Source organism: Sparus aurata, chromosome 11 (assembly GCF_900880675.1).
Source record: "Sparus aurata chromosome 11, fSpaAur1.1, whole genome shotgun sequence".
Lineage (NCBI taxonomy): Eukaryota > Metazoa > Chordata > Actinopteri > Spariformes > Sparidae > Sparus > Sparus aurata.
Genome location: NC_044197.1, coordinates 26886083 through 26898767, shown reverse-complemented (window position 1 = coordinate 26898767; position 12685 = coordinate 26886083). Strand labels below are relative to the sequence as shown.

At 41.7% G+C, this 12685-nt stretch overlaps 1 protein-coding gene across 2 annotated transcripts in view; it reads right to left on the bottom strand.

Moving 5' to 3' along the window:
• The window catches only part of dlg1a (discs large MAGUK scaffold protein 1a), a 123358-nt gene extending 113493 nt beyond the window's left edge, over positions 1–9865 (bottom strand). The window contains exons 1-4 of one of the 2 annotated variants that reach the window (XM_030432118.1): positions 9415–9865; positions 8102–8272; positions 4505–5336; positions 3619–3709 (exon numbers count right to left, since the gene is read on the bottom strand). In XM_030432118.1, the coding sequence (XP_030287978.1) occupies positions 3619–3709; positions 4505–5336; positions 8102–8272; positions 9415–9433 (1113 nt within the window). In that variant the 5' untranslated portion in view covers positions 9434–9865. The remainder of the gene's footprint in view (positions 1–3618; positions 3710–4504; positions 5337–8101; positions 8273–9414) is intronic. The other variant, XM_030432119.1, reaches the window with a different exon arrangement.
• Between the last annotated feature and the right edge of the window lie 2820 nt (positions 9866–12685).

The window sequence follows — 12685 nt, the reverse complement described above, 5'->3', positions numbered from 1 at the left end:
CTAGTCTTTTGAAGTGTGTGTCCTATCAACCCAGTTTCCTGTCTCTCAGGGTGTCACATGTTTATCAGACCAACAGCTGAGCAGCAGCTCGGTAGTCGCCGGACTAGAGCACATCCTGTTCTGTAAGATTTCACCTTCTAGCCTGTTCATTCACAAAGTATAGCCTGTTCAATAAGCAACCTGACACCAATTTGATACAGCTAATTGTGAGCAGGTGCAGGCAGTTTCACATTATTTACCGAGCCTGGAGATTATCGTCAAATGCCTCAACTGGACGTGTTAAGTGCAACCCCTCCAAAGGCAGGTCGCAGTCTCTCCTTTCCATTAAAATCCTGCTTTGTTAATGACAGCATACTATAAAAAAAGATCACGCGAGGACATTCAAAGCTTGGCATCCAAATCATGCACAATGAATGAATTCCATTATGAGGGACACTCATAACAAAGAAAATCTCTACACCCACATTATCACACCCTCTGACTCATGTCCTGCTGTCTTGTCTCCTCTAACCTGCTCCCCTCCTGTGTCTCACCTTGGTAGTGAGGATACAGATGCAGTCCATCATCACCGGCTCCACCAGCAAACTTTCACCAAAACATCTTCCAGCTCCAACTTTCCCGCTCCACCACTCAGCCGCTTGTTGCTGTTGGTGACATATCTCTGCCGTCTGTCCGTCACTGTCTCCTCCTTCTCATCCTCTTCATGCATCCCTCAATCTCTCTCTCCTCCCTTTCCTCGCATCCTCTCCACCTGTCCTTTCGTCAGAGCGACCGGAGAGGACTTCTCCAGCTAAAATGCAGGCCGGCTCGGAAACATGGCAGCTGTCCCGGTGCACCTCCGCCTGCCCTCTTGTTTTCCAGCTGCTGTCTTCGTTTTATGGCAGCTGGTAGCCACATTTTGACCTCAAAAAGTGCATGGTTTAGAATATGTATCCTCACTCGCGGAACGCACTCCACACACAAAAAAAAAAGGGCACGCAAACGTGCAGAGACAGGCGCAGAAACGCACACACATGGATGCACAGGCAAACACTCACACAGACAGACGTGTATACACAGACTTAAGCACACAAGAAAATACATATACTGCCACACACACACACACACACACACACACACACACCACTCTGTGCTGTTTTATCAGGTCAGTCTCTGTTTGGCAGGAGTGGGGGGTTAGACTGAGTGAACAGTAACAGCGGTATAGCGATGGATGCTCTACTTTCAACTTTGACAGTGAACTGGAGAAGTTAAACCTCCACATGCAGCCTGAAGCTTCACTCAAGATACTGGGCTTTTTCTAAAACACACAAAATCAATTGACGTTCAAAATAATACTATATACTGTGCAATACTCTATTCAAGACCAAAAGGGCAGGGAGAGATCTCTTAGATAAAACACACACACACACACAGAATTTTACATTTGTTTCTGTTCCTGTCCTACTCTACTTCGGTCCGGCTCCACCCTCCTCTGGCCCTGCACTCATTGTTGGTTATCTCCTGATGCTCATTGCTGCCAACAGAAAGTTGTCAGTCAGTCTGCACTGAGTTGTGCTAAATGAACAATATTATTGGGTCTTAGTGTCTTCTACAGCCATTTAAAGGGACAGTTCACCCCAAAATCAAAAATACTAGAGATGAACGACATAAATCAATCAATACTAAGTCAAATTGTTTTCATGGATTCCATTCCATTCCATCTTGGTCACTACATTGTAGTCTTTCCTCACCCTCAGGTGTCCGTTAACTACTGTACAGTTCAGGAACTTATTTTGTAAAACACAAAAATGTAAAATTATTGGTTATCTTATCATATTGGCCTAGAGAAGCAGGTGATTATTGGTTATTGCTGTAATGTTCGCTAGCCACTTGTCCAAATAGCAGCAATCCACTTCATTAGACAATAGACAGTAATGGATAATGAGCCATGCAAAAGCAGAAAATGTATAACTTCATGTCACTTACACATGTGGCCAGACTTGCCTTGCCTTTCTCTCAATTTATGGCAAATTTCCCCACCTTTTTCCCTTTTATAAATCACAACCTGTTTCTGGCATTGCACGGCTTAGTCTAGAGTAGTGCTGCACCTAGTCCTCCTCTGTAGGAGTCAGACAGAGAAATGGAGAGCGGAAATACTTAAGCAAATTTCAGACATCATGGAAGGAAGAAATTACACAACGTTTTTAAGGAAAGTGGTATTCATTTTATAAAAGTCTGCTGTGTCCATTTTTCTGTCGATGGCTGGGTTCGAACCAACGTCAATCACCATCAACAAGCTGATAAACAGAGGGCAATGCCATGTACAGATTCTATAAGGGCCAGAGGCCAAAAATGAAGAAATAAATCAAAGTGATAAATATTTGTTTATGCCAGAGATTCACACAAGTTCACACCAGAGGGGCAATTTTTCCCAGACCTCGTCTTTGATTTCGAAATCCTTCTTATTTTTTCCATCTCAAGGTTGCGAGTATGCTTGTGGTAGAGTTCCCTTATATTGTCTGTTTAAAAAATGATAACGGACAACGGTACATTTCAAAATAAAAGATGACTTGATAAACCACCCGACTGTACATTCATTACTGGATTATTTCATTACAAATACTTAGCAGCACATGGGAGGGCATATATTGCCTTGTGCACACACACAGCGCTGTATTTAAACAGTTAAAAGCAAAGAGAGTCAATACCAGAACAATTTTCAAGATGTGGACTATCAGCAGCAAATCAAAACAACATTCCATACTTTGTTGGTCTGTGGTCAAACAGCCCAAACACAAATCCATTCAATTTCCACTTCAGCAGTATCAACAAGACAAAACAGTTGATGGAGCCCATCTGTGAGCTCATTCTGCTGACTCTACTGAACAATAAAATGATACTGAACTGAATTGATTCCTCTCGTCATATTATGTAATACAATGTAAGCCAGTGTTCAAACAGCCAGTCCACACAACACACAATCTGTCCATCTAATTCTGCTTTCTGCAGCCACCAGCAGCCTTTTCGACTGGTTCAAGAAGAGATGTTTTCACCAGTGAAAACATGTTTGTCTTTGATCAAAACTATTTCCATGTAGAGGAAGAGATGTGTTAAACATGAAACGACCAATCAAGGAAAGCCCCTCATTTTGTATTGCACAATGTATTTCATTGTTTTAAAACCACATTTTCAGTCATTTGTGAAATAATTCTTTCACATGTTTAACCCTGCTCTTAATTTCTTCATTAGCTACATCCATATTTGACAAAACCGCCTCTCATCAAATAAGCAACTGGGCATAGACAGTCAGAACCATGAAAATCACTGCTTATTCTCCACCTAACTGTATAAACGTTGACAGCAGGGTCCTTACACAGTAGATTAACAAACCTGAAAAAGATCTTCTAGACACAAGAACATGATGGAGGCTGTATTTTCATTAAAAATTATTTCTCTACGACTCAGGACAGAAATTGTGACCTCACTTCTTCACGAAAAATGGTGCAGCCCTCAAGGCTGCCATCCAACAACTGAGATCATCCACCTTCTAATAGGAGGGAATATGAACTGTGCTTTTAACCGTGGAGAGATTTCCTGCGGGTTTCCTCAGGCATTGATAAAAAAAGAGAGATGTCTTACCTTGTTGGGGGTCAGTGGGCCGATAGCTGACCTGGGGCTGACTGGACCATGGCTGGGGCTGGTGACTGTTTCTGGCCCGGGGCTGGTTGGACTAGAAAGAGGGATCAAGCAGAGAAGGTATCTGGAGGAGAGTTCTGAAAAGTGCCACCTTTTAGTCTACACGACTACAACTGGTATACACAAATATTTTCGGCATGCAAAACATGGTGTTTAATAGTCAACATCATTTTGTGCTTACATGAGTTTTCAAACATAATTATCTAACACGTCATTACATAAAATTAATGCACATTTAATTCAAGGGAAGTTTTGAATCAGCCTATATCCACGTCAATAGTCCATAAGTCTGTCTGTCTTACATACCAGTTACTTTGTCTTTTCTATTTCTTTCTTGGAATAGATTTTAGAATAGAACAGAATAGAATAGAAGCACATTATCCTTATTCAAATATCAGTAAACTGTGTAACTATGTTAACACAGTGATGAAATTGTCCCTGATGTCATATTTAGTTGTTTCCTTTGTCCATATCTTTGGTGATATCTGTTCATAGCCGTAGTGTTTTGCATCAGACTTAATAGAGATCATTTATTAGCTGAGTCTGTCAAAATGTCACTTACATGTCTGCCGACACACTGATTTATGTGGTAGTTGTCCCTATTTAATTCCCTTTCTCCCTCGGTGCTATAGATTGGTAATTTCTAATGTTAATCTCCCAATTTCATAGAGAATCAAATGGGTGTTCCTCTGTTTCTGTGTCAGACAGGTGTTGTAGTACCTGGCAACCCAACCCAGAGGCAGAAGAGAGCATGCACAAACAACACCAACAATTGTCCGGTTTGCTAACCTCCTAACAGCTGAAATGTATTATCATATGCTGCACATACCTCAGATGAGCCCCTTTAGTCAAAGCTCCTGGAGGAGATGTGGGGCTGCGACTGCTGAAGGTAAATTTTCCATGGTTTGGGCTCGTTGGACTCATGCTAGGAGTTACTCTGTGCACACCTGGGTCCTTGCTGGTTGCATGAGCTGTAGAGATTGTGGTATCATCTGTGACTCTGCTGAGACCTGAGCTGGTGGGTGTTAGTTTGTCTGGAGAGGTCGGCGGCACAAAGCCTTGGATGGTGCTGGAGACGAGGGCTGACACAGTCACCAGGTTGAGGTCTGGAGAGACGGAGCTTTTCTGTGGACTGGCAGAGCTGATGGAACTCTCTGAAGAAAGAGAGTTGGTGGCAGTAAGTTGTGGCTTTGTCCCATTCAGGGATACTTCAGGAGGGGGTTTGGTGGAGCCATTGGGATTTTCTGCACCATTCACTGTCACTGTGGCAGCAGAGGGAGAAGATGGCTTGGGAGTATCTGATGCCAATGATTTGGTGGCTCCAGGCTGGACTGGAGGGAGAGGAGCACGGTACTTGACCTTGGCAGGCTGTGACGGAGGTGTAATGGACTGTGTTGTAGGAGAAGATGGCTTTGTTGTGGGTATTCCAGACGGGATTGGAGGGGCAGGGGACTTGATTGACTTGGGTCTGTAGGTCAGTGGTTTTGGCTGGGATGGTCCTCCAGAAGCTTGAGAGCTCAGGGGACCAGATAATGCCTGTGGCTCGGCTGAAGGCTCTGATGGCAGGTTACAGGGAGCAGGGAGGGTCCATGGACCGTCGGTCTGTACCACAGAACCCTTGCTGTCTTGAAGGATGGTCAATTCGTAGTACTCCTGAATGTCTGGAAGGAGAGCGCGGTGATTAGAGACATGATGAATGACTGAAGGGCTCAGTGGATTAGTAAATTAGGTAATGGCAACAGGCATGGTTCGTTCACAGCTCAGGACAAGAAGGCTCTACAGCAGGTGATTAAAACCACCCAGAACATCACTGTGAGCATCAGTGATATTAGTGCAGCGAGATGTCTGCCAAGAGACCAGAGGACACCAAAACAGGACAACCACCGAAGCCACAGTCAGTTCACCCTGCTTCTACCTGGAAAAAGATACAGAAGTACCCGCTGCCGTACCATCAGACTACAGAGCAGCTTCATTCTTCAGGCAATGAGACTCCTCAACCCATCCTCCGCAATCCAATCTTAAAAATAGCTTGTTTTTATTGTTTTCTGTGATATAGCGCAAAAGGATTCAAATGACTCAACTTTGTTTTGCAACCCTGGTGTGGAAAAATGGTGAATAAATGAATCGTGTACCTGGAAGTGATGTATAAATGAAAGACTAACGAATAACACAAAAAAAAATGAAAGCAATGCATGAATAACTGACTGTCATCACAATGTAGTAATGTTTTCTCCAAAGGATGTAGAGTAGAGCAGTAGAGCAGAGACGATGAGTTGATCAACTGAGTGGGAAACTTTCATCTTTCTGTTCCATATTTCAATCATTTCTTAAGGTTTGGGACAATTCACTGAACAAACCAAGATATCTGAAAATATCACTTTGGGCTTTGGAAAACTGTAACAGACATTTTTCACTATTTCTGACAATTTGTAAACTCACCAACTGATCGAGGGAGTGGTTAATGATAAGAATAATAAGTAGCTGTATATTTGATGACAATAATCATCCGTTGCAGCTCCAGAAAGCTGTCAGATGCCTTTTTTCTTTTTTTTTTTCTTACTCTTGCGATAGTGAGGTATGGTTGTAAAGAAATCAAACAAACACAGCTAATACTGTGTTGACCTCTAGTGGCAGAATAGCGGTAGTGTCACCCAAACAGTAGGTTCATTCCCCTGTCAGAGCGTTTCAAAGTGACCGTTATGATTAGGCCACACTTCCCTCTCTCCACATACAGAACTGACAGGCAATACTACACTAAATCATACACATGGTTGTGAGGTCAGGCTGCCGAGAGAAGTTAGAGGGTCATAAAAGAAAAAAACAGATAAAGTATATGGGAAGCATACAACAAATTACACACTACAGTAACACACAGTCACATATATGGATGTATAGTGTGTTAAAAAATATAACAAAATAGATTAAGTCAAATATCTCCGACACAAAACAAGTCAAAATAGAACTTTAAAACCAGACACAGCTCTACTAAAAGTCAAAGACATAAACAGAAACTCAGCCTGATGTTTAGTGAACAGCACACACCCACATGTGCACACACACAGTAAGGAGAGAGGAGTGTGAGTGTAAGAGCCAGAGGTGTGGGCGTGACGCAGACAGGTGGGAGCTAAAAACCAGTTTGTCATCATGCACATAACCACACACGCACACGAGTGCTCGGTGTTTTCCTTCCAGTAAGCAACAACTCACCACAAGAAGAACTAACCAGTTAGACACAGACTGTTAACTCTTTGAAGGAATTTGTACTTGACACAAATTCTCTAGACTTGTACATACTTTAAACAAAGGGTCCAGTGTTTTCTGTGACACCAGCCTACATCGTGGTGTTCTGATCTCCAGTTTCTGGTGGGCAGTCATGAGACAACATCTTAGAGACACCATGAAAACCAGTACTACAACTCACAGAAACACTCTTTTATGATCAGTTTGGCATCCTGGCAGCTGGCCTACTAGTCTACATTCTTATAGCCAAACCACCTCATCATGCAGGAGTTCCTGTCTCCAGGCCTTCATACACAGTCCCAAACAAACAGAAGTATACTTCCTGACTAACAAAAGCTGGCTCTAGTCTTACAACACTGAGTTTATAAAGATGTTGGGAAGACCAGCGCACGAATCAAGCTAATGGGTCAGTTCATCCAAATGTCAATTAACAGTGGTAGAGACAGAAATACAGACAGTTTCTGTTTTCTAAAATGTTTTCAAATATTTCCAGCTAATGCAATCCAACATTACATTTGAAAAACGGTTCACTAAATCCTCCTTCCATGAACAACATCCCAGAGACTCAGATTCAGGGGTGCCCAAACTTTTTCCCTCTAAAAGCAAAAAACTGAAACTTATTGGTGGGTCACAGGCAAATGAAAGCTGTCAAAAGACTGTACTGTTAAGATGCAAAATGAAACCAGGATCCCAGATTCCCTTGATTGGGAATGACTGACTCCCTGCGCAAAGTGCCTGCCATGCTCAGTTTATGAAAAAAAAAAAAAAAAGAAATTCAAGATTCTACACATCTAAGGATTAGTTTTTGCATCACACAAAATAAAACAGCGTGAACAGTGATTTATATTTCACATCCTTTTTTTTCTATTACTTTCCAATTGCTAAAAAAAACATCCAGCCAGCCACACTGAGCCAAATGGTGGCGGAAACCTCGGGCAGTCCTGCTCTGAAATGTTTTGTTTGATTTTGAAACTTCTCCTGATTTTCCATCTGCATGAAAGTGAGTAAATAATGAGTTACTTTCCTAATCTGCACCTGAAGAAATCCAACAGACATCAAATCCAAGCATCAAAAGTATGATGAGAAGGTTTAACCAAGGCTTTTTATTCCAACATGCTGTTGCGTCAGATATGAAGATAAGAACAGTGACGGACCAGGTGTATGGACACAAAACAAATATCCTCACCGAGCAGAGCGCTGAAGAGCTGACTCTGAAAGACATTGATGACTCTGTCCAGAGACTGCTGCAGCTGGTCGTCCTCCTCCACAAGGCCCTGTTTGGCCCGGCCCTGGTTCTGCTGTCTCTGGTCGAGTTTGGTCCGGTACTGCTGCAGAAGCTCCAGGGCCCGCTGCGCATCTGAACACGAAATACACAGACAATTGACAGTGTAACTAACGACGGAAATGAAAAGACAGAAATCCCCAGGCGCTCTAAAGTAGAGAAAGGAGATTAGGCGCTCCACATCAACAGCCTCTGCTTTACTGAGGATTACTATGGTTAAAAAAAACTGTCTCCTGTTCAGACCTCACAGTGTTCATCAGGGTGAAGTTCAGAAAGACGGATTAATAACACCTGGCTCCATATTGTGAGAGTGGACACAGGTGTTATTAATAGGCTTCTAATATATCCCAGCTCCTTCTTAAGACTGTCAGAGGGATGTGTTCTTTTCCACCATCATGTGTCTTAACTTGCAAAGTTGACAGCGACTGAGCATGAAAAGTCTTTAATGGTATCTACAATTATGGTTACTACTATTACGTAACTGATGTAAAAGGGCATGAGGGCAATAGAGTTTATGGTGTAAAGGAAGACTGCAGGCTGCATTCCAGGCTCCATGGCACATGGAACAGCTGATAAAACTAGAAGCACTGACGGATCGACGCCGCACTCAGAAGAGTCAGCCTTCAGCCTTTAAATGCCTCCTTCTTGCATAAAAATATGTCAACGCCAAACTGCATTCAAAATTATTCCTGTTCATTCATGATTATTCGCGTACCTTTAACCAAACGTATGACGGGGTGCACGGTGTCAGATCATTACCAGTTGCACACTCACGCACGTATCGGCATGCAATCAAATCTAATCTGTCATCTGTCCGCTTTGGTGCAAAACAGCTGAAAGACAAGCAGGCTAATTTAGCTAAAAGCGGAATAAACTAAAATAAAATGCTGTTTGCTGGATGACTTGTATGCCGAATTTACCACAATGCCTGGTTAATTAGCAAAAGCTCTCAAAATTGTACTTATAAACTGTATGCCCACATCTACAAACAATTAGCCGTTCAATTTAGGATAGTTTTAATGAAGTTTCGAGCTCGAACGTTAACGTTAATTTTCAGCGGAGAAAAGAGCGCTTCGCCATAGCAACACCAACGCAACCTTTAAGAGTGGTCAAAAAAAAACTGGTGTCTCCGTTAACAAAACCAAATAAATGAGGGTGTATGTTGCACAGACAGAAATAAAGTAAGAGAAACGTCAAATTATCTCATTTACAGTTACCTTTCTGTCGCACAGGCATGGTGACGCGCACAGTCCTCCTCCCCGGGGGATTGTTCTGTGTTTGTGTGTGTCGCTGTTATTACAGATGTGTGTGTCTGTCTGTCCCGGGACAGCCTGCCTCCGAAGTGGGACACCAAACTGTCACCACGGCGGTCTACAGTCCACCAGCCTGTGTTTTCATCCACACACACACAAAAAAGTTTAACAGGTGCTCGAAAGTCCGACAAAGGAGGCGCGAGAGCTGCGGAGAAAAGAGAAGCTGTCGGCCGCGGACATGGAGCTGTCCCCGCGTGGACTTGGTACCCGGAGCTGCAATTTCGTTTCCTCTCCCTCCTTCTCTTTCACTTTAGATCTCCCTCCGCCTCGCTTTGGCAAAACTAGTTCTCCATTCAGCCCTTCACTCAGGTGACTTGAGTCAAAACGTCGTCCGACCGGTTCTAAGGCGGTCCTGTGGCTGTGGGATGAACACACAAGCGCGCACGCACGCACACACACACAGACATACACCTACAAGTCCCTGAACGCCTCACACACATTGGCGCACTTGCATCCAAACACCACTGAGGCGGGTTTGAGAGGCTCCTCATAAGCAGCTCGCGTATGTCGGTGGTATTGTCATGTTAAACAAACATATTGTGTGCAGTGGTTAAAAGCCTGCTTCATCCAATCCACTCCACTCTGAGTACACATGTGGGTTTACACAGAGTAATAATCCAGTTATAATCTTTACTCTGTGGGGATCAATGAGTTAACCAATGTTAGGGGCAGAAATAAATAAATGAGAGAGACCTGGGGAACAACCTGACACATCATATGGAAGCCTATGTCTGCCAGTTAAAGAAAGAAAAAGTTGAGAGGTAATGTGGATGAAAAAATATTCCCATTGTAAATCATAATTACGATGAAAGTTCATAATCCTGAAAAAAAGCCATAATTATGAGGGGGAAAACAATCATTATCAGGAGATAAAAAGTCATGATTATGAGATAAAAGCAATAAGTATGAGGAATAAAGTCATACGTGATAAAAATTCAAAATGCATCAATAATAATGAGTTTTTTCTCATACTTTGGGCTTTTTATCACATAATTATGCCATACAATCGGGACATACCAAGGCTAAGATTTCATCAACTTTTTGTTTGGGCTTCCATAATATCGTCCTCCTCCTCTGAACTGTGTGGTGGTAAGGTTGGATTCTTTATGTAAAACACTTTTCTTTCATCTTATTTGTATCATTAACATAAATAAAACTAATTACATTAAATATGCATCCTTTGTGATTGCAATGATGGTGGTCGGTAATGTGTTAATGACCTCCACCAGCTCCCACATTACTTCAACTCCGGCTTTACAAAAAATGATTACGCTACCAGAGGCAGAGGAACCCTTCTTACCTTCCTTGCACTATTTTTTTTTTTTTAATGATACTTCTAAATAATAATTGCCATGCATTTGCTGTCTAAATTTGATATCAGACTATTAGGGTTTTGTCAAATATAACAGCAAATTGCATGATCTCAGAAAAACACTAACACAATCTAAAAGGCAAGGTGTATGAGGAATCCAGTTGAAATGTCACAGGTGTAATCCCACGAGCTGTCCGGGCAGGCCCATTCCTCTGTGAATTTAGTGCTATTATCATGGTAAACAGGTTTATTGTGTTGAGTAGATTAAAGCCTCTCCCTGTCCCAGGCTTGTCCACGCTGTATCTCTCAGCCCAGATACATGTCAATTACCAGGGCCTAGTTTACCCAAAACAACGCCTCTTAAATACGTAGGCTTAACATTTACTGAAGCGTGAAAAGAAAACCAAAAGTTCCCAGTAGGTGTGTGAGTACAGAAAAATCAAGTCAGTGCCAAATACTTTAGCATCTAACACAATACAGAGTTGTTAAGTAACAATTCTCATGAGAGCCAATCTGATGCCAGAACCAATATCAGGAAGTAAACGTTTCGGTATTGATATTTTGGCAGATATACACACATTTTACGCAATGATCCCTCATTATGTTGTTGTCAAACACTAATATTAAAAAATATTTCTTACAGTTTAACTTTACATTTTGATCCCGAGCAGTGTCTTCTGGAATTAAAAAAAAAAAGTTTTCATATCACCACATATGGGGCAACGTAAACACTGATACCAATATCTGCATAGGCTGCATCCGGGCTGTGATATTTATATTAACATCTGATCAATTTTTGTTAAATAGTTGGGCCTGCCAATCCCATGGTAAACCTCACTTTGAAATATCACTATCACTATCCATGTAAATATGTACATTTGTCGATTCTATTCTGTTTTTCTCTTTACTTTTAAATATTTTTTGTCTATTTTTCTATTTCTCTGTCTTGTAATATTCTGCTGTTGCAACACACAAGTTTCCCGGTCTACGGCACATTAAAGGAATTCTGATTCTGATTCTGATTCTGAAATCATGGGAAACTACTTTATCCCCCCAAAGCAGAAACTGAGTGACCGATGCAGAGTGAGTCAAAGAGAATGTTAGTGGACCAAATCAGGATTAATATCCCACAAAGTGATTGGACTCAACATTCACAGGGTGGCTAAACAGAGGACTGCAAATGTTGCTGTTTTTGCTTGGTGTAGGTTAGTAGGCAGCTGGCGCTAACGCATCAATCCTAACAACTCAATCAGCTAAATGGTAATTTGCTGCAAGTTTGTTGTGGGGTCATCCTGCCCTCCACTGGTCAAAGAAACATATAATATCATAAATATATTAACATTTCCATCAATTGTTGTTAAAGAGGTCTACATTTACCACCAAACCTGTCAATTGCTTCCTTAAGTTACAGCAGTTTCCTTATGTTAGCGTCGTTTGTGATAGAGAGAAACTTGTTTCAAAAATGATAGTCAGATGAAATAAGTAAACTATAAAATTAGAAAATGATTCGTCAACTTTTTGTGTTTCTAATGAATATATGTGTGCTGTTTATAAGCTTGATGCTATTGCACTCTCGAAAAAAGTTTCAAAACTAGCTACATCACTGCTAATATTTAACTCATCAAATGTTCATGTACACAACCAGATAGAAACTGTTTAGTCTATTAGTTAATGAATGAACAGGCCTAATAAATGTTTGACTAATATTTTATCTGCCCTGTTATCACAGTGCATAGATCAATGTGAGCTAACTGTCTAATGGCTAACAGCTGGGTGGCTTTTCATCACCTAGCTAACGTTTATTTGATCAATGGGCCAAACACCCAAAAGCTAGACCCAACTTCACCCAAGTTTTTTAATAAG